The following is a 19,016-nucleotide window of genomic DNA, read 5'->3' on the forward strand; positions in this document are numbered from 1 at the left end:
CCGCCCCGCGGTAGACCCCCTAGGCGACTTCGAAGGTGCACAGGCTGCAGCGTCCCGGCTTTTATTGCAAACTCGGGCAGCGCGTGGTAGACAATACACAGGACGCGGGGCGGAGCCTAAGCGGAGGGAGGGGGCGGGGCTCGAGGGGAGTCGGCGTGTTTCCAGGCCAAAGGGGCGGGGCTCGAGGGAAAGACCTCGGCCACAGGCGTGGGTGGGTCGAGAGCCTGACCCAAAATCTAGGGCTCTAGGGGGCTACGTCCAATCCAACGGGAGCCAGACTCCCGAAGGAGAGCAGACAGGCGGGCAGTCTAAGACACAGAGGCGTAGCCAGAGGGGCGGGTCCTAAGGCAGGGATGGGTATGGTGGGCGGGGCTAAGGGTCTGGCTCAGTGGAAGGTCTCCACCTCTACCACCGTCCAGTCACCCTGCGGGGAAGCCACGTCGTCCGGGGAGAAGCTGGTGACCGAGGTGATGCTGGCGCGGGACTCGTCCAGGGGAGACAACAGTTCAGCCCAGCGGCCCAGTTCGGCGTCGCTGAGCGCAGTCCGGGCACCCCCCGCGACGCCACCAGCCCCCGCAACCCCTGGGCCACCGCCGCTGCCGCCCGCGGCACCCTCGGCCGCAGCTAGCAGCAGCGTCCGGCTCAGCAGGTGCTGCACGACGCTCGCCTGCAGCGCCCCCAGCGGCAGCTCGCCCAGGCGCGCCGGCTTCGCGCCGCGCGAGGTCGCCCCCGCGCCTGCTCCAGCCACGACCTTCCCACCACCCGCGCCGGGCCCAGGACCCGAATCCAGCGCGTCTGGGGCGGGGGTCGCCGACTCGGGCCCCTCTGCCTCGTAGATGGTGCACAGGCCGTCAGCGGAGCCTGGCCCGGCAGAAGGAGGCCAAGGCAGAGGCGCTCCTGCGGAGAGAGAGGCTGGACTGGGCTCAAGGGGCGGGCACCTGGGCTCCCGCCGCAAGGCCCCGCCCCTCCTCCCGGTTCCGCCCCAGACCCGACTGCCCTGCCCGCGAGCTGGAAAGCCCCGCCTCCCATCCCGCCCTCCTACCATCCCCGGACTTCGCTCCTCCCACAGCTCGGCGAGGTCAGGGGGCTGCTTACCTGGGGTGCTGCGGACAGCCAGCGGCGGAGGGGGACCTCGGCTCCAGGAGGCCGGGTGGCAGGCGGCGAGCTCCGCGTCGGCGGGAGGGGAGGCGGCGGCGCCGCCCTCCGGCCCGCTGTCGTAGCCGCGCAGCTCTTCCGGCGTGCTGGTGGCACTGCTGCTGTGGCCCGCCAGATCCGGGCCGCTCAGCGTACTGGACGGGCTGCGGGAGGGCGGTGGCGGCGGAGCTGGGGCCAGCGCCAGGGTCAGCCGTGGGCCCGGGATCGGGGCATCGGGACCTGGGGTCGGGGGGCGGCGTGGGGCCTGCAGAGGGGGTGAGTCCAGGGGAGAGGGAGGGACCTGCAGCGGGGGCAAGGCCAGGGAAGGTGGAGCCTGAGGAGGGGGCGTGGCCAGAGGCGAGGGAGGAGCCTGCAAAGGGAGAATAGAGCCCTGCAGAGGAGGTAGGGCCAGGGAAGGTGGAGTCTGGTGAGGGGGCGTGGCCAGGGGCGGGGGAGGAGCCTGCAAAGGGAGCGTAGAGGCCTGGAGAGGAGGCAAGAACAGGGAAGGTGGAGCCTGAGGAGAAAGTGTGGCCAGGGGAGAGGGAGTTGTCCGCGGAGGGGGTGAGGCAGGGGGAGAGGGAGGAACCTGAAGAGGAGGCAAGGCCAGGGAAGGTGGAGCCTGGAGAGGGGGAGTGGCCAAGGGAGTGGGAGGGTCTTGCAGAGGTGGTGAAGCCGGAGGGGAGAGAGGGGCCCGCAGAGACGGTGGGGCCTGAACTGGGAGCAAGGCCTGAGGGGGTGCGGCCTGTAGAAGGGGTGTGGCCAGGGAAATTGGAGTCTGTGGAGGAGGCGCGGCTAGGGGAGAAGGTGCCTGCAGAGGTGGTGAGGCCAGAGAGGGTGGGACCTCTGGAAAGAACCGGGTCGGAGAGGGAGAGGCCTGTGGAGGGGGTGTGGCCAGATGAGGTGCGGTCTGTGGAGGGGGCGTGTCCAGGAGAGAAGGCGGAGCCTGCAGCGATGGTGAGGCCAAAGGAAATGGAGAGCACAGAGGAGAACCCTGCAGAGAGAGGGTGGTCAGAGGGCAGGGAGAGGTTTGTAGAGGGTATGTGGCCAGAGAAGTGTCCTGCGTGGGAGGTGTGGTCACTGTATAGGGCATAGCCTGAAGTGGGGAAGGTGATAGGGAAGGACTGGTCCGTGGAGGGGGAGTAGTCAAAGCAGAAAAGTCCTGCAGAGGGGGTGTGGCTTGGGGAGAGGGCGGATTCAGCAGAGAAGTTGCTGGAGTCAAAGAGGCTTGTAGAAGGGAAGTGGCTGGTGGTAGAGGAGCCGTGGCTGGTGATCCAGGAGCCGACAGAGGAGGTGTGGCCAAGGGAGAGGGGAGAGTCAGAAGAGAGGGCAAAGCTGGAGAAGCTTGGGTAGGGGGCATACTCTGCAGAGGGGGTGACACGGATGGAGAGAATGAAGCCTGAGAAGCGGCCGTAGGAGAGGTGGATGCCTCCAGAAAGGAGGTACCCACGTGTGTGGGTGGGGCTTGCGAGGGGGGTGTGGCCGGCGGAGAGGGGAGGGTCTGCAGAGCGAGTGGAGCAGAGGAAGGAGGGGCTAGGGGAGGGGGCGTGGCCAAAGGGCAGGTAGGAGAGCGAGGAGGGGGCGTGGTCGGTGGAGATGGAGGGAGAGTGGCCGGCAGGGGGGTGCCTGTGATTTGCGGAGGCGGTGCCAGTTGTGCAGTCAAACCCGGTGGAGAGGGTGTGGCTATTGGAGGAGAAAAGCCCGGCGCGGGGGTAGCGCTCTTCCTTGGGGGTGTGGACTGGCGGGGCCGTAGAGCCTGCAGCCCTTTCGCCTTGGGCTGCGAGGGCTGCGAGGGCTGCCCGGGAGCCCGGGGTGTTCCACCCGGCGAGGCCCCGGAGCGGGCAGGGGAGGACAGGGGAGTGGCGTTGGAGCCTAAGGGGCGTGAGGCTGGCCTCTGGAGACCTCCGCCGGCGCTGGGTCGCCTCCTGGTGGCGGGGCTCGGCTCCGCGGCACCATGCTGCGGGGTACTGCTCACGGATTTCCTGGAGGCCTCGGTCGGAGGCCGCGGCCGGGCATTCGGAGCTGCCCGAGGGAGACCCACTTCAGCTCCTGCAGCCCGGGACCGACGGGAGGTGGCTGGGGAAGGGGCGCCTGGGGAGGGCCCGGAAGAGTCTGGGGACGAAGTAGAAGGCCAGAGGGTCACCGATACTTCCAGGCTGGTCCCCTTCACTGCCCAGGAACCCCGTTCCCCACCCCACCCCCAGGCCACGTACCTCTCCGTGCCCCGGCGCTCAGCGGGCTCCTTCTAGGTGTTTCTGGGGCTTTTCCTCTGGCCACGGGTTCCTCAGCTGGGGGCCGAAGCCCTTTCTGCGCAAGAGTGCCTAGCCTAGGGACAGGAGCGGCCCCGCTCAAGAAGGAACTCTTTGCTTTCTCCCAAGCCTGTATGTTCCCACCAATGCCCTCTCTGGGGACACGCAACCTGTGCCCAGCGACCTGCAAATGCACCCACTACCCCAATTCATGTGTAAAACTGAAAGTTTCCAGTTAGTGACACTAGTCCTTGCCAAAGGGACTGGAGAGGCATTTTACCTGGTGGTCCCGCTGGCACGTCCCGGGCTAGAGACAGAGCCTGGGCCTGGGGTCTTGGCAGGGGCCCGCTCCCCTCTCCCAGCAGCTGGGGGCCTGGAGGCTGCGGGGAGAAGGCCAAGTCAAGGCGGTGCCTCCGGAAAGGAAGGGGAGGCAGCAGCCTCACAAGGAAAGGGGGGACAGAAAGACGGGGTCTGAATGGGGGCAAAGAGGGCGGGATACCTGGACTCCGGGGGCCTGTCCCAGCGCTCCGAGTTGATCCCACTCGGGGAGCAGCCTCCGGGAGAGCGGCTGCCCGGGTACTTCCAGCTCGCTCGGCCAGGGGCCCTCGCCCTGCAGCTCCCGCTGCCCCCAGAACTCGGAGCGCCGCGCTGGTTACTGGGGGAGGGGGTCGAGGAGACCCCGGGGGTCTGGGGGTGGGAAGGCCGGGAGGGCGAGAAGCCGGAGTCCTTGTGGCGGCCCCCGCCCTGGCCTTGTCCCTCTTGTCCATCCCGCACCTGATGAGGAGACAGACAGATCAGCATCCCAGCTCCTGCGCTGCTACGCTGCCTGCAGGGACCCGGGTCCCGGCACCTCGCTGCTCCTTCCCCACCCACAGGCGCCCACACTTCGGCTTCGATCCACTTCCCTCCCACCCACACACCCACTCACCAGCCCAGCTGCTCACGGTGGTCCCCTGGTCCCACCCCCACCGCCTTCCTCCAAAGCTGAGAGGCCCTGCCTGCCCCAGCCCACCCGCCTCGGCTCCCTTTCAGGACCCGAGACCCACGCCCCTACCCCTCGCCCCTTCAGAGACCCGGACCACCAGCCTCGGGGACGGGGGTCTGCCACAGGCTCCAGCTGAGGGGGACGGGAGCGCAAGCCCTGGTCCCCTCCCCGGCCCCCAGCGCCCTCCCCGAGGATGCGGGCACCTGCCAGGAGCAGGAGCGGCCCCGGCGGCCCGCGAAGGGGCTCGCGGAGACAAAGAGCCGCGTCCGGAGCCCGTCCCCCTCCCCCAGCCGGGCCCTGGTCCGCTCCGCCCGCTCCACCTGCTCGCGCCGCGCTCACCTCGGGCTCTGGCCGCCCGCCTCTCCACGCTGGGTCGCCTGGGGTGGGGCCGGGCGGGAGCGCCCGGGGCTGGCGTGAGCCGCCGGCAGGCGAGGGGAGGGGGCTGCGGGCGGTGGCGCGGGGAGCCGGGCCCGCCCCTCGGCCGCGGAAGGGGAGACGGGGGCGCGCGCGCTCGATCCAGCCCCGGGAGGCGGCGGGCGGGAGCGCGCCGGGGGCGGTGGGGAGAGGCGCGGTGGAAGGAGGGGCGGCTTCTCCGCGGCCGCGCCGCAGGGCCCCAGACTCCCAGCCGCAGGGGCTTCGGGAGGGAGTCCCTTGGGGTCCCGACGGGGCCGGGCCCCTTCCTCCAAACATACACACCTGCCTTGGCCCCCACCCCAACCACCTGGCGACCGATGCCCGCCTGGACGCGGATAGGCCGGGCCCTGGCAACCAGGGGGCGGGACCATCGTGCCTCGTGCCCAGTCAACCAATCCCGCCGCTCAGTGTCCCTGGTCCCAGTCTTCGCCTTCTCGACAGCGGAGGCCTGGCCCCCCAGGGTCCCCGCGGGCCTCCGCCCCTCTCATATCCAAGGCTTTTCCCAGACCCCAGGAAGCCCCTACATTGGTTGCGGGAGGCGGACCACGGAGAGAATGCAGCCGTGGGAATTTAGGGGTAGGCTCGGATTTGGGAGAACACAAGAAGAGAGGAAGGCTGGGGAGGGCGGGGAGAGAGAACTGTGAGAGGCTCCGAGCCCTCGGCAGGGCAGGGCACCCCCCTCCCCACATGCTCCTACGTCAAGTCAGCAAAAGCAATTAGCAGAGCCGAGCTTTGGGCGGGGGGGGGGGGGGGGGAGTCAACTGGGGGGGGGGTGTCAAAACTGGTGCCTGAAGGAGCAGAGACGACCCTGTCGGAGGCTGCCCAGCACAGCCGGTGGGAGTGGGAGGTGCCTTTCCCAGCCCGCGCAGGGGTCTCCGTGGAAGGACCTCCACAGGGGACTGGGGCAAGGGGGAGGTAGGAGTGGGAAGACAGAGCCGGCCGCCCTCCTTCATCCCTGCTTATTGCTAGGACACCTACCCCCCCCCCCCACACACACACACACAGTGCTTTCTACCTCTGATACCTCCTCTGTCCAAACTGAGCCACCCCCTCCCCCATCCCAAAGAGCCAGCGCCCTCTGCCCCAACCCTTTGCCCATCACATGCCTGCATGCCCACACAGGAGCAGTTCACTACTGTCTGGAACTGGGGGGGGGGGGGGGGGGGGGGCTTTGGCACCTGGCTGAACCTGGACAAGGAAGATAGACTCAACTAGGGTGTAGCCGGAAGCAGGGGTTTGGCTTTCTCCCCTCAGGAGTTGCGTCTGAGTTCAGTTGAGGTTCCGGGAATGGAAGAGAGAGAGGGCAAGGTCAAAACCCTTTAGAATTTATCCTTTCAATGACCCCTCCCTCCAGCCTGGGAGAGGTGCCCCCTCACCATTCCTCAGGGCGCTGCCCTCCAGAGTAGATCATTCTGGCCTCATCTCCTCCCCAAGTCTTCCGAGCATCACCTGTGTGAGCCCCTTCTGGCATGACAGCAGCCTGGTTCCCCCCCACACCCGCCCACCCTCCCATTCACCAGCAGTGCCCTTCCCAGCAAGTCACATCCACTGGCCACCCCCAGATGCCTGCCCCTCACCTTTTATAGCGCAAGGCCCCTCCGAGGCTACACTGAACCCACTCTGCATTTCACTGGGATCTGGGCTCCTCCTTCTTTTAAGAACGCTCTTCAAATGTCCATCAACAGGGACGGATTATGCAAACCAGAGAGTACCCGACAGTAGAATACTCCTCGGCCAGAAAAAGCAACAAACTACTGGGGCGCCTGGGTGGCACATTTGGTTAAGCCTCGACTCTTGGTTTCGGCTCGGGTCATGATTTCACAGTTCATGGGTTCAAGCCCTGTGTCTGGCTCTGTGCTGACAGCACAGAGTCTGCTTGGGTTTCTCTCTCTCTCTCTCCCTCTCTCTCTCTGTCTCAAAATAAATGAATAAACTTTATTTAAAAAATTAAAAATAAATAAAAAGCAACAAAGTACCAAGCCACTCAAAACAGGGACAAATCTCAAAAATATCCTGCAGAACAAAAGAAGCCACACACACACACACACACACACACACACACACTGCGCTGCATGATTCCGTTTATATAACATTCTGGAAAATCCAGGCTAATCTGTAGTGTCAGAAAGCAAATCAGTGCTATCTGGGGCCAGTGGGAGAGGGAGGTGTGAACCACCCATGACACTCACTCTCAGGTTCCTGACCCTCAGAGATTGTGTGAGACAATAAATGCTAGTTGTGTTAAGCTCCTAGGCTTGGGGGTGATTTGTTCGGCAGCGATCGAGAACTACCTCCCATTCACAAAACCTTAAAAGCTGGGTGTTAAATAACAAGTGTCGGGGAGGATGTGAAGAAATGGGAGCCCTCGTGCACGGTTGGTGGGAACATATGGTGCAGGTGCAGCCGCTGTGGGAGACCGGGCGGCGGTTCCTCGAAAAAATGAAACGGACTTCCCATATGATCCAGCAATCCCACCCCAAAGAATGGGAAGCAGGAATCTGAAGAGATATTTGCACCCCTGGGTTCAGAGCACCACTATCCACGACGGCCAAGGGGTAGAGGATCCATCGACAGATGAATGGATAAACAAAATGTGGTCCAGCCACACAACGGAATATTTTTCAGCGTTAAAAAGGAAAGATATTCTGACACCCGCTACAACACGGATGGACCTCGGCAACGCGTGCTCGGTGGCAGAAGCCAGTCACGGAAGGACGAACACGGTAGGATTCCCCTTACGCGGGCTCTCTAGGAGAGGCACGTCGGTAGAGACAGACAGCAGGTGGCGGGAGGCAGGGGGCCGGGGCCGGGGTTTAATGGGGACAGAATCTCGGCATTGGAAAATGAAAAGTGTTCTGGAGTCGGACGGTGGAAATGGTTTCAGAACAACGTCAGTGCACTCAATGCCGCTGAACTGCACACTTCACCGCGGTGACAGTGGTAAGTTCTACGTCATGGTATTTTACCACAATGCTTTTTAAAGGCTGGGTGTGATCGATGGGGGGGTGGGGGGGAAACTCACACGCCACCAATGGGGGTGTGAAGCAGACGGTCCTTCGGGAGAATAACTGGAAGGCGTGGTGCGTACGTGTGTCCCGTGACCTGGCTGTTCTCCTGGGGCGTCTACACCTGTGGCAGGTGCCGCAGAGTCCCCTCCGCCCCCCCTTCTCCAGAGCAACCCGCAGCCTGACAGGAGCTGACGGGTCAGCCCTTCTCAACCCCCTCGCCCCTTGGGTTGGACAACTTGGCGGTGTGTCCTCCACCGTCTCCCAGCAGAACAGAGCCCCAGCTGCCTGTGAACCTGCTCCGTTTACCCTCACGGATGCCTGCTGGCCTCCTTCCTTTCCCAGGGTCACTTCCCAGTTACCCCCCCCCCCCAGGGCGCCCTGGGATCACCTTCCAGGTGGACCGTTTGCCTCCAATTCCGTGTCAGGGTCTGCACCTAAGGCGACACCTCAGTCGTCCACCCACCTGTCATTTACTGAATGCCCCCCCACCCCGTGTGCCAGGTACCATCCCAAGGGTTGGGGACACAGCAGTCATGGGGCTGCCGTCGCAGTGACCTCAGCGATTTGTACAAGTGTGCAAAGCCATGTGTATCAGGATGGTCACCCCGGCGTAAAGCTGTAGACCAGGGCATGGGCGCTCTCAGAGAGAAGAGGGCCTCCTGTCTGTCTGTCTGTCTGTCTGTCTGTCTGTCTTCGAGCTGCCTGTGGTTGGAGCCCACAGACACTTGAAAGAGGCCGGGTCTCCAAGGGTCGCGCCCACTACAGGGCTTCGCAGAGGAACCCAAGCTTAGAGGGGGTCTCAATCTTCGAGGTTTCAAGTCTCGGGTCTCAGACTGTCTCCAGTCTAGTGGAAGTCGTGAGCCTCCCCGTGGGGGAGGGGTCTCATTCCCCCACTTTGTCAAGGTCCCCTCTCCCTCCAGTTTTGCAGACAGAACGGGTCAAAGTTCACCGGATGCCTCCAGGCTGAAAGGGTGCTTTGCCGGTGTAAGACCCAGCTCAGGCCTTCTCGGCCAGGGAGGGATGAGTGGGGGTGGGGAGGCAGCCATCCTCTCTAGAAGCTGCCCTCCCAGACCGGACTCCAGCCTCAGATCCCAAAGCCTTCCAGCCCTTGTGCCGCCCCCAAGACCTGGGAGCAGCTTACCCATCCTCCGAAGTCCGGAGAAGGTCTCAAGGCTGGGCAGGGCCAGACAGGTAAGCACCCCACTCTGCTCATCCTCCCTTGGCTGGGTGGTCAGAGCAGGAAGGGGAAGCCCCCTCCCTTCCCCTGGACTCTGTTCCTCTGGATTTGGCAGCCAGGTGGCTGCCCCTTGGGGTGGGGGTGGGGGCAAGGATGAGGAGGTCCTTCACCTGTTCCTGACAGGGTCTCTACAGCTTAGATCCTGGAAGGGGGCCCACAGGCCGGCTTTGGGAGCCGCGCAGCGCCTCCGGGGGAGGCCCCCTAGTTTCCCTGACTGCAGCCCGGCCCAAAGTTCTAAGACCTCTGCCCTCCGGCCCGCCCCTCACCCTCCACGAGATTGTGGAGAGCTGGATTCGGATTGCCCTCCTCCCGCAATCCCTTGGCGTCTGGAGTAGGGGGCGACCTGGGAGGACCCAAAGGGAGGCGGAGCCGAGACGTCCCCGGGGCGGGCGGGCGGGGCGGCTCCCGGGCTCCTGTCCCGCCCGCCCGCCCTGACTCACCCAGGCTGGCCCGGGAACTCTGCGGGAGTCCCGGCTGCTCCGCTCCCAGGGACCCAGGAGTTGGGCCCAGCGTCCCAGCCAGAGCGGTGAGTAGGAGGCTCCCCGTCCCTGGGGACCGGGTGGCGGGGTGGGGGTCTGGCCCACGTGAGGACCGCCCCAGGTGCCGCAGGCACTGCCGCCTGAGCCCGCGGCCCGCCCGCCAGGGACACAAGGAGCTGGGGAGGGGGTGGAGGCGGCGAGAGCCTCGGCCTTGGCCAGACCTAGGGCGCCTGTCAGGGAGCAGGCCAGCCTGGCCAAGGACAGATCAGCAGGCTGGGAGAGACCCCCATGGGGTCTTGGCCATGTTCCCCTGGACACCCCAGAACCCTACCACCGGGGGTCCCTACCAAGTTGCCCTCTCTGGGACTATTAAACCTCAAGACTCCCTGACTCCCAAGTCTTGGCTGGGCAGCTTGGAAAAGTACTAGGTGGAGAGTCCCCAGGCCTGGGGCCTGACCCAAGATCTGCTACTAGGGGACCCCTACCCCCACCCCTGACCTTAGTTTCTCTCTTGTGTAGAAGTCAAAGGTTGGACCTGTGTGCTTCAAAGCCCGTTTCAGGGCTGACAGTTACCCCTGTGTCCTCCTTGCCCTTTAGCACGGGTTGTGGGCGAGGAGGGGCGCTGGACCCCGAGCACCCACCACTGCCCCCAGGAGGCAAGCTGGGAGCCTGGGGAGGGTCTGAGAGGGGAGACGCAGGGGTGAGGCTTGCATAGTAGAGCTGAGGCTAGGCAGGGGGCACGACCCCGTCCCAGGCCGACCAGAACCCCCAGGGCCTGCCCTGCAGAGCAGCCCTCCGCCCATCTTTTCTCTGCTAGAACATTCTCTGCTAGAACACTCTCCTCCCGGCTCCTTTTGGCAAAGATGCTGCATCCCAGCGAGAGGTTCTCACCCAAGATGAAGCAGACAGGGCACTAGGGGACAGATGAGACTTGGGAGTCACGCCTCACATACCGCTTGTAGCTGTGAAAGCTTCAGCTGGTTCCTTCCCTCCCCTTGAGTCTGGAAAATGAGGGTTGTGGTGCCCTCCCTCCCCCAGAGTGGGGATTCAAGGAGGCACCGGAAGCATCTGGTGGCCATAAGTTGCGTATGGCCGTGCTGTTGTTTTCCTCTGGGCTCCCCATCCCTGGAGCCCTCTGCCCAGGGCCCTCCCGCCAGCCCTGCTCAGACAAAGCGGGGGCCAGCCTTGTGTCTGTGGAAGCTTAATGGCAGGTTCAGACCATCGAGTTTGAGTCATGGAGACAGATAATGATAACCCCAGTGTCTGCCTCTGATGGCGTTGTGTATATACCTTGTTCCGTGGGAGCCACTGGGCCATCCACCGGGGACCCTCGGTGTCGCCGCCGTCTTGCCTTTGATTGTAGTCTTGACCTGGTGGATACTGCAGCTTCCGCCACTGCGAGATGGACCCAGGCAGGAAGTTGGTCCTCGCCTGTGTACGTGGCATTTCTGTCGCAGCCCCAACAGCGGAGCCGTGTCCCTCACAGGTACCCGGGGCAGGGAGAACGGTGGCTGGCTGGAACAGGTCCTGGGTCTCCCCTCAGCCCAGTGTATACGGCTCCGGGTACCCACCTGCATCCGTTTGCACACTCCAGAATGCCCCCAGGTGTCCCTTTTGGTGGCTACGTTGTTCATGTGGCCCCCAGGGTGCTGCTGATAAGATTCCCGGCTGACGGCACTGATACGCTGGGGCACTTCTACTCAGCTTTTCTTTTAGGACAGGGCACCAAACTGAGAGTGAGGAATGGGGCATTGTGGGAGGGAGCCCGTGCTCTGTCTGTGCACCCCCTGCCTGTCCCCGGCTCTGGGTGAGTCAGGGCCTGAGTCAGGGGGGCCCTGCCCCTGCCATCCCTATGTGAGGGCCTTTGAAGGGATTAGAAGGTGTGGTGGAGTACCTCGCCCTCAGCCCGGTGGGCAGGGCTTACAGCCCGCATCCCTGTCCGTCTCTACCTCATCCCCGCCCGGGAGTCAACCCCAGGCCTCAGGGACCTGGGGACTGCAAAGGGAGGCAGGGTGCTGTGAGAGGCAGTCCAGCCTGGGAGCCCCCTCAAAAGGCAGTGGGGGCCTTGCGGCCTCCCTTTCCTTCCGTCCAGCCTCCGGGAGAGAGGGAGGGAGGCTCCCCAGCTGCCTGTTCTGGGAGGGTGATGTCCCAGCTTGTGGCCCATGCCCCCACGTGACTCGCTCCTGGCTGTCCCGTATCTGAAATAATGATACCTTGGTCTAAAGTGAAACCCAGGGACAGACAGAGCGGGCTGGCCGCCCAGGAGCCTGGCAGCCCAGCCCCAGCCCAGACAGTAGGTGTCACTCTGGCTTTGTCCCTGAGTTTTCCATTTCCTGATCCTCTGCCCTCCGGCCATCCTGGCGACCCCCTACCCTCCCAGTCAGAGCCCAGGTTTCTGTCGTCTGCCTCAGTTTCTGGGCACCGATCCCTCTAGAAACCCAGGTGTCCTAGTCCTCCTTCCCCTCCACTGACCAGCCTTCAGCTTTGCCCCTCCCTGCCCCTCAGGCCCTGTAACCAGAGCCAGGCTCCAGCCGGCTTTTCCGGTTGGAGGTTGGAGGTGGTGCCCGGAGCGCCCCTGAAGGGGGTGGGGGGCCCACACCCCGGAAGTCCTCAGCCTCAGACGCTCTCTGGCCCAGTGGCAGAGACAGCAGAGGCTAGCGGTCCGGACACCAGGTGTCTGGAGTCAGAGCGGCAGAGCGAGTGGTTTGGGCTCGTCATCAAGGGTGGGAGATGGCTGAGTTCTGGGAGAAGGCCACTCGGGCAAGCAGGGGGACAGCGGCTCCGTGGACTGCCCTTCCTGACCTCTGAAAGGGCGAGTGGCGTCAGAGGGGGGGCAGGGATCCCGGGGAGCAGATGTGGTGAGACTGGTAGGCGCTTGGCTTCAGGAAGAAGGTGAGGTCTGGGGGAGAGAGGGGCACACAGCTCGTGCCTTCTGCCAGATGCGGGCAGGGCAGAGCACAAACTGGGAGCAGAGGCGTGTGTCTGGCTCCTCTGGGGGTCCACCACCAGACGCCCCTTCTCGAGGGTCTCTGCCACCCCTGCCTCCTCCTCTCCCATAGGAAAGATGATTCCGGTGGCCGAGTTCAAGCAGTTCACGGAGCAGCAGCCCGCGTTCAAGGTGCTCAAACCCTGGTGGGACGTGCTGGCGGAGTACCTCACCGTGGCTATGCTCATGATCGGGGTCTTCGGCTGCACCCTGCAGGTGAGGCGCGAGGCAGCAGCGGGGCCTGGATGGAGCGCGGCCTGTAGGGGTTGGGGCCTGGGTGCGTGGAGAGGGGCGGGGCCCGGATGAGCGGGTAGTTGGCGGGGCACGTAGGGGGCGGGGCCCGGGTGTGGCCCGTCTGTGGGGGCGGGACCTACAGGGGCGGGGCCTGTTTGAGCGGGTCGGAGAGGCGGGGCGTGTGGGGTCGCGGCCCGGATATTCCGGAGGGCTACCTGCTCTGATCCCGCAGTTCCGGAGACTGAGCGTGTGAGGTCAAAGGGTTGACAGGGTTGTGTGTTTCTACGGGCTGTGAGGGAGCATGTATGTGTCCCATGCCTGTCTCCTGGCTTCTGGTGGCCTCAGGCCTTCTCTCATCTCCCTTCTGCGCACGGGTCTCTGTGCAAATGGCTCCTTTTTAAACGGACAAGGTCGCACTGGATTAGAGCCCACCTTAATGACCCCACCTTAACTTGATCACATCTGCTTTGCAAAGACTATCTGTCCACAGGTATTAAGGATTAGGAGGTCAGTATCTTTCGGCGGGGCGGGGGCGGGGGGGGGGTGGGCGGGAGAAGGAAGATGCAATTCAACCTAACTCCTTTTTTTCAGACAAAGATTGATTCTCAGAAGTTTAGTGACTCTTCCAAAGTCACAGCCCGCTGGGGACAGTCAGGGATTGGGGTCTCCCACTTTCAGCCTGCCTTTCTCCCCCCAACCGTGCAGGCCATCCCAGCTCCTTGGCCCTGTTTCCCCCTCATTCCCAGGTGACACAGGACAAGATCATCTGTCTGCCGAGTCACGAACTCCAGGAGAATTTCTCAGAGGCCCCCTGCCAGCAACTGCTGCCTCGGGGCGTCTCCGAGCAGATGGGGGGCCTCCGGGAGGTAAGCGGCCTCAAGAACAATCTGGACCTCCAGCAGTACAGCTTCATTAACCAGCTCTGCTACGAGACAGCCCTCCACTGGTACGCCAAGTACTTCCCCTACCTGGTCGTCATTCACACGCTCATCTTCATGGTGTGTACCAGCTTCTGGTTCAAGTTCCCCGGCACCAGCTCCAAGATCGAGCACTTCATCTCCATTCTGGGCAAGTGTTTCGACTCTCCGTGGACCACACGGGCCCTGTCCGAGGTCTCTGGGGAGAACCAGAAGGGCCCCACCACCGGACGGGCGACAGCAGCCGTGGAGGCCTCGGCGGGGCCGGGAAAAGCCAATGAGGGTGAGAAGGAAAAGGTGCTGGTGGAGCCCGAGAAGGTGGTGACTGAGCCACCAGCCGTCACCCTACTGGACAAGAAGGAGGGTGAGCAGGCCAAGGCCCTGTTTGAGAAGGTCAAGAAGTTCCGCGTGCACGTGGAAGAGGGGGACATCTTGTACACCATGTACATCCGGCAGACGGTGCTCAAAGTCTGCAAGTTCTTTGCCATCCTGGTCTACAACCTGGTCTACGTGGAGAAGATCAGCTTCCTGGTGGCCTGCAGGGTGGAGACCTCGGAGGTCACGGGCTACGCCAGCTTCTGCTGCAACCACACGAAGGCCCACCTCTTCTCCAAGCTGGCTTTCTGCTACATCTCCTTCGTGTGCGTCTACGGGATCACCTGTCTCTACACCCTCTACTGGCTCTTCCACCGGCCCCTCAAGGAGTACTCCTTCCGTTCTGTGCGGGAGGAGACGGGCATGGGTGACATCCCCGACGTCAAGAACGACTTTGCTTTCATGCTGCACCTCATCGACCAGTATGACTCCCTCTACTCCAAGCGCTTTGCCGTCTTCCTCTCCGAGGTCAGCGAGAGCCGCCTGAAGCAGCTCAACCTGAACCACGAGTGGACGCCCGAGAAGCTGCGCCAGAAGCTGCAGCGCAATGCCCGCGGCCGGCTCGAGCTGGCCCTCTGCATGCTCCCGGGGCTGCCCGACACCGTCTTCGAGCTCAGCGAGGTGGAGGCGCTCCGGCTGGAGGCCATCTGCGACATCACCTTCCCCCCGGGCCTCTCGCAGCTGTTGCACCTGCAAGAGCTCAGCCTGCTTCACTCACCCGCCCGGCTGCCCTTCTCCTTGCAGATCTTCCTGCGGGACCGCCTGAAGGTCATCCGGGTCAAGTGCGAGGAGCTCCGCGAGGTGCCCCTGTGGGTGTTCGGGCTGCGTGGCCTGGAGGAGCTGCACCTCGAGGGGCTCTTCCCCCCGGAGCTGGCTCGGGCGGCGACCCTCGAGAGCCTCCGGGAGCTGAAGCAGCTCAAGGTGCTGTCTCTGCGGAGCAATGCCAGCAAGGTGCCGGCCAGCGTGACCGACGTGGCCGGGCATCTGCAGCGGCTTAGTCTGCACAACGACGGGGCCCGCCTGCTGGCCCTGAACAGCCTCAAGAAGCTGGCGGCGCTGCGGGAGCTGGAGCTGGTGGCCTGCGGGCTGGAGCGCATCCCCCATGCCATCTTCAGCCTGGGGGCGCTGCAGGAACTTGACCTCAAGGACAACCACCTGCGGTCCATTGAAGAGATCCTCAGCTTCCAGCACTGTCGCAAGCTGGTCACGCTCAAGCTGTGGCACAACCAGATCGCCTACGTCCCCGAGCACGTGCGCAAGCTCCGGGGCCTCGAGCAGCTCTACCTCAGCCACAACAAGCTGGAGACCCTGCCCGCCCAGCTCGGCCTGTGCTCTGGCCTCCGCCTGCTGGACATCTCCCACAACGGGCTGCGCTCCCTGCCGCCCGAGCTGGGCCTCCTCCAGAGCCTGCAGCACCTGGCTGTGTCCTGCAACGCCCTGGAGGCCCTGCCGGAGGAGCTCTTCTTCTGCCGCAAGCTGCGGACGTTGCTCCTGGGCTACAACCGCTTGAGCCAGCTCTCGCCCCAGGTGGGGGCCCTCAGGGCCCTCAGCCGCCTGGAGCTCAAGGGCAACCGCTTGGAGGCTCTGCCAGAAGAACTTGGCAACTGTGTGGGGCTCAAGAGAGTGGGGCTCCTGGTGGAGGACACCCTTTACGAGGGCCTGCCAACGGAGGTGCGGGAAAAAATGGAGGAGGAATGAAGCGAAAGGTGGGGCAGGTTGGGGTAGAGGCCTTCTGGATGCTTCCGCCCCAGAATCTCTACTATCGTCTTCAAGCGAGGTGGCCAAGAGGGCCCAGGCCGGGAGACGAGGAGCAGACACATCAGCCTTGGGTTGGGGCGGGGGAAGGGTCCAGACAAGATCCTGGGATTGGTTTGTCCGAGAAGAGACAGGAGGCTGTGGATTTGGGGTGGACCGTCGTAGAGGGATCAACTCAGTCACAGGAATCTCAGACCAAAAGCACACCTGTGTCTTTGGCTGGCTGTCCTGCCCTCCCCCTGGACATTCTAGCTCAATTAGTGCCGTATGTGGGGGGTGAGGCACATCCCAATGGGATTTCAACCCTTTCGCCCCCATCCCAAACAGCTTACATCTGCGGTTCTCTCCCAAGGAGGGGACACAGACACAAGGGACCAGCGACCCCTGCCCCCAACTTTGATGCCAATCCCTTATTTATAAGTTGTTTGCTATGGACACGTGAACTCAGTAAAATGGTCCTCATGTTTGGCCTTGCATCAAAATCAACAGCCCCAGAACAAAACATCCCAGGCCCCCACCCCTGAAAGACTGACTCAGGTCTGGCTGGAGGCCAGGAACTTGTCTGTAAATCAGCATCCCAGGTAATTCTGATGCAGGTGGTCCTCGGCCTGTATGTTGGGAAATGCTGACCTACAGAATCTGGATGTTCAGAGCCGGGGGTCTCAACCCTTTTGAAGACCTAGGACTTTTGAACATCTTATAAAAGTTGGGCACCTCCTTGCCCAGGAAAATGTACACACACATGCAAAATTCCAAAGCTACTTCAGGCGGTCAACAGATTCCCCCAGATTTCCCAGAGGCCCATTCATGGACATCCTAAGGGTGGCAGACTCCAGGGTTAAGAACACCTGCTGTGGAATTTACATGTTTCTGAGAACAGGCAGGGACTTTGTCTTTCAAATGTTCTCTGTGTGAGGGAGCATCTGTCAGTGGGTGGTTAATAAATAATACTATGAGAACTAAAATTCTGATCTCTGGTATCCACTCCTGTTGTCTAAGCCTTCCATTTCATCCAGACCAATGACAGGCAAGCAGTGACACTAACGTGCCAGAATGAAGGGTACGAGTTTCGTCCTGGGAGCAAAGACAGACCTCAGCAGGAGAAATTAAGTGGCATCTTCTGCTTAGCTTTTTTTCTGGAGAACCCCTTTTCCTCTCCATTCCTTGTTATTCTCCGGACTCCAGTCTTTTATCTGTTCCACCCGTAAGTTGTCACCACAGGAAACCCCACAAGCCTTCAATGCCCGCCAGTGATCCTGTGCGGGCCCGGGAGTCGGCAGGGCGTATGGCACAGCCTGCCTGACCCTGACTTCCTGGGACTGGACACCTCGAGATGTCTGCAAAATGTGAGCCTCTTCCTGGCAACTGAGAGCAGAGACAAGCTGCTTTCCGAAAACCAGGATTGCAGATGGGGACATTTTCCCGGCACCCACCATGCCAGTTAAGCCGCGAGGATGACAGGCTGAGGGGAATTAACACCAAAGCCCACCTACTGCACTGTCCAGACGCTGGGCTCACATTCCGGGGCGGGAAGATGGGGGAACGTCTTAAAATGTCCCAGGTGGGTCTGGCCTGGAACTCTCTGGCCATGACCCTGGCCCTGTGGTCGAGGTCAGGGGTCATGCCGCTGGACTCCTAAGGCCGCTACAGTGACCTGAGCCCTACCCCGTCCCTCCCGCCGGTCCTTAGCCACCCCCGAGTTTGCTGAAATAGAAAGGGCTCCCCACGGGTGCCTAATTATGGGGAGGAGGCAGCAATTAGGCATAACAGCGATCCTAATGAAACACTGTCCCGTAAGAGAAAGGCAGTCCTGAGGGAGCGTGGGTGCCAGAGAACAGGCCGGGCGGGGAACAGCGAAAAAGAGGCTGAGGACACATAGCAAGAGCTACTCCCAGCAACAGCGGCCGCGGAAAGAGCCAAGGTTGCGCATGCGCAGCAAAGGCAAAGCGCGGGATTGCGTCTACCCCTCTGCACGCAGGCGCGCCGCTTTCCCCGCCTGCCGCGGTCTGCAGAACCGTGAATGGATTTCAACGCAGTGCCTCTCGAGAAAGGGCTCCGACTCCGCGCATGCGCATCACGATGAGCGGCTTTGCACGTTGCCCGACGCGAACTCTAGGTGGCGTCGTCGCTCCGGCCGGGAAGAAGCACGCATGCGCGGAGGTTAGCACGAGGGATGGGCGAGCGCGCGCCGCGGACATGCGCCGTGCAGGGAGAGACGGCGGCTCGGCGGGGTCATCCAAGCGCAGGCGCAGTGCGGTGTTTGTCTGCCGGACTGACGGGCGGCCGGGCGGTGCGCGGCGGCGGCGGGGAAGATGGCGGCGTCCTCCCTGGAGCAGAAGCTGTCCCGCCTGGAAGCAAAGCTGAAGCAGGAGAACCGCGAGGCCCGGCGGAGGATCGACCTCAACCTGGATATCAGCCCCCAGCGGCCCAGGCCCAGTAAGCACGGCGGCGTGGGGGAGGGGGCGGGCGGGCGGGGCGCGCGCCGCGGGAAGCCCCGCCCCCGCCGTCAGGCCCCGCCCTCGCTTCCGGGGCGCTCTTGCTCCTCCTTCTCTCCACCCTATACCCCCTGCTGTCGGCTCGCTGGGAGAGGGTCACGGTGACCCAGGGGGGCGTGGGGCCGGCGGGCTCCCGGGCGGCCCTCCCCCAACCTAGGGGGATCCCCCCTTACGGGGCCTATGAGCCTAGTCACCCGGCCCTAGGGCAAGGCCTCCCCATCTGATGACCCGCCCCCTCACCGTGATCCTCGGAGCCCGTGTCACCGTCACCTACTCTAGGAGCCGGGCTCCCCTTAATCCAAGCGACTGTGACCACATCCAGATCCCCCGCAAACATGTACACGTCCCTTCCAACCAGATGATTTCACTCCTGCCATCTCAGTGACTGGCAGGGGGCCCCTTCTCCCAACCTCTGCACCTGGGTCCTTGTCATATGGTTCAGTGGATGGTCCACTCGCATTCATACACGCACACCTGGCCCGGCTGACACCTGAGATTATTTGACCACATATAACCCCCTATTCCTCTGACCTCCTTTTCTGTGACTGTGTCTGGTGATCCCTTTTTACTAGGCTGGGACCTTGTCCTTCGGCCTCGCAGACCCCCTCCCGCACACACCCTACCCACATACACCAGGCCCCCTCCTACTTCATCTTGGCGACTGTCTGGCCTCTCCAAAAGTACACACCCAGCCTCCAGCCTGGCAACGCCGTCACCTGGACTCAAGTGACTTCCTGCACACCCACATTCA

At 63.1% G+C, this 19,016-nt stretch overlaps 3 protein-coding genes across 12 annotated transcripts in view; 2 read left to right on the forward strand and 1 right to left on the reverse strand.

The window, feature by feature from the left end:
* Positions 1 to 45: 45 nt before the first annotated feature.
* Positions 46 to 5,386, reverse strand: PRR36 (proline rich 36). 3 transcript variants are annotated; one of them, XM_058728156.1, is made up of 6 exons: positions 4,705 to 5,386; positions 3,880 to 4,154; positions 3,661 to 3,760; positions 3,345 to 3,457; positions 1,096 to 3,243; positions 46 to 912 (listed from the first exon to the last, which is right to left on the reverse strand). In XM_058728156.1, the coding sequence occupies exons 1-6, from the start codon at positions 5,148 to 5,150 to the stop codon at positions 386 to 388; spliced, it is 3,609 nt and encodes a 1,202-aa protein (XP_058584139.1). In that variant the 5' UTR covers positions 5,151 to 5,386; the 3' UTR covers positions 46 to 385. The 3 variants fall into 3 exon arrangements, with proteins under 3 accessions (XP_058584139.1, XP_058584140.1, XP_058584141.1); XM_058728157.1 differs by having other exon boundaries at positions 46 to 897; positions 4,705 to 5,378; XM_058728158.1 differs by lacking the exon at positions 4,705 to 5,386 and adding an exon at positions 4,569 to 4,671.
* A 4,071-nt stretch (positions 5,387 to 9,457) lies between these two features.
* On the forward strand, positions 9,458 to 15,851 carry LRRC8E (leucine rich repeat containing 8 VRAC subunit E). Of its 7 annotated transcripts, XM_058728166.1 has the most exons (4): positions 9,460 to 9,550; positions 10,867 to 10,989; positions 12,563 to 12,705; positions 13,470 to 15,851. In XM_058728166.1, exons 3-4 carry the CDS (start codon positions 12,568 to 12,570, stop codon positions 15,711 to 15,713), a joined length of 2,382 nt encoding a protein of 793 aa, XP_058584149.1. In that variant the 5' UTR covers positions 9,460 to 9,550; positions 10,867 to 10,989; positions 12,563 to 12,567; the 3' UTR covers positions 15,714 to 15,851. The 7 variants fall into 7 exon arrangements, with proteins under 7 accessions (XP_058584143.1, XP_058584149.1, XP_058584142.1 ...); XM_058728160.1 differs by lacking the exon at positions 10,867 to 10,989 and having other exon boundaries at positions 9,458 to 9,550; XM_058728159.1 differs by lacking the exon at positions 9,460 to 9,550 and having other exon boundaries at positions 9,615 to 10,989.
* A 2,153-nt stretch (positions 15,852 to 18,004) lies between these two features.
* Positions 18,005 to 19,016, forward strand: part of MAP2K7 (mitogen-activated protein kinase kinase 7) — a 9,710-nt gene continuing 8,698 nt past the window's right edge. For both annotated transcript variants that reach the window (XM_058728175.1, XM_058728176.1), the window contains exon 1: positions 18,005 to 18,206. In XM_058728175.1, coding sequence (XP_058584158.1) covers positions 18,083 to 18,206 — 124 coding nt within the window. In that variant the 5' untranslated portion in view covers positions 18,005 to 18,082. The remainder of the gene's footprint in view (positions 18,207 to 19,016) is intronic.

The sequence above is a fragment of the Neofelis nebulosa genome, chromosome 4, assembly GCF_028018385.1.
Source record: "Neofelis nebulosa isolate mNeoNeb1 chromosome 4, mNeoNeb1.pri, whole genome shotgun sequence".
NCBI classification, from domain to species: Eukaryota; Metazoa; Chordata; class Mammalia; order Carnivora; family Felidae; genus Neofelis; species Neofelis nebulosa.

What these genes read in the sequence shown, in the direction of transcription:
- PRR36 (XM_058728156.1), bottom strand. Translation starts at nt 5,150, where the DNA reads ATGGTCCCGCCCCCTGGTTGCCAGGGCCCGGCCTATCCGCGTCCAGGC. An exon ending in GACAGGCCCCCGGAGTCCAG is followed by an intron (nt 3,761 to 3,879) that starts GTATCCCGCCCT and finishes TTCTCCCCGCAG; the next exon opens with CCTCCAGGCCCCCAGCTGCT. An exon ending in CGTGCCAGCGGGACCACCAG is followed by an intron (nt 3,458 to 3,660) that starts GTAAAATGCCTC and finishes TCCTGTCCCTAG; the next exon opens with GCTAGGCACTCTTGCGCAGA.
- LRRC8E (XM_058728159.1), top strand. Translation starts at nt 10,776, where the DNA reads ATGGCGTTGTGTATATACCTTGTTCCGTGGGAGCCACTGGGCCATCCA. An exon ending in CGGAGCCGTGTCCCTCACAG is followed by an intron (nt 10,990 to 12,562) that starts GTACCCGGGGCA and finishes CCTCTCCCATAG; the next exon opens with GAAAGATGATTCCGGTGGCC. An exon ending in TCTTCGGCTGCACCCTGCAG is followed by an intron (nt 12,706 to 13,469) that starts GTGAGGCGCGAG and finishes CCTCATTCCCAG; the next exon opens with GTGACACAGGACAAGATCAT.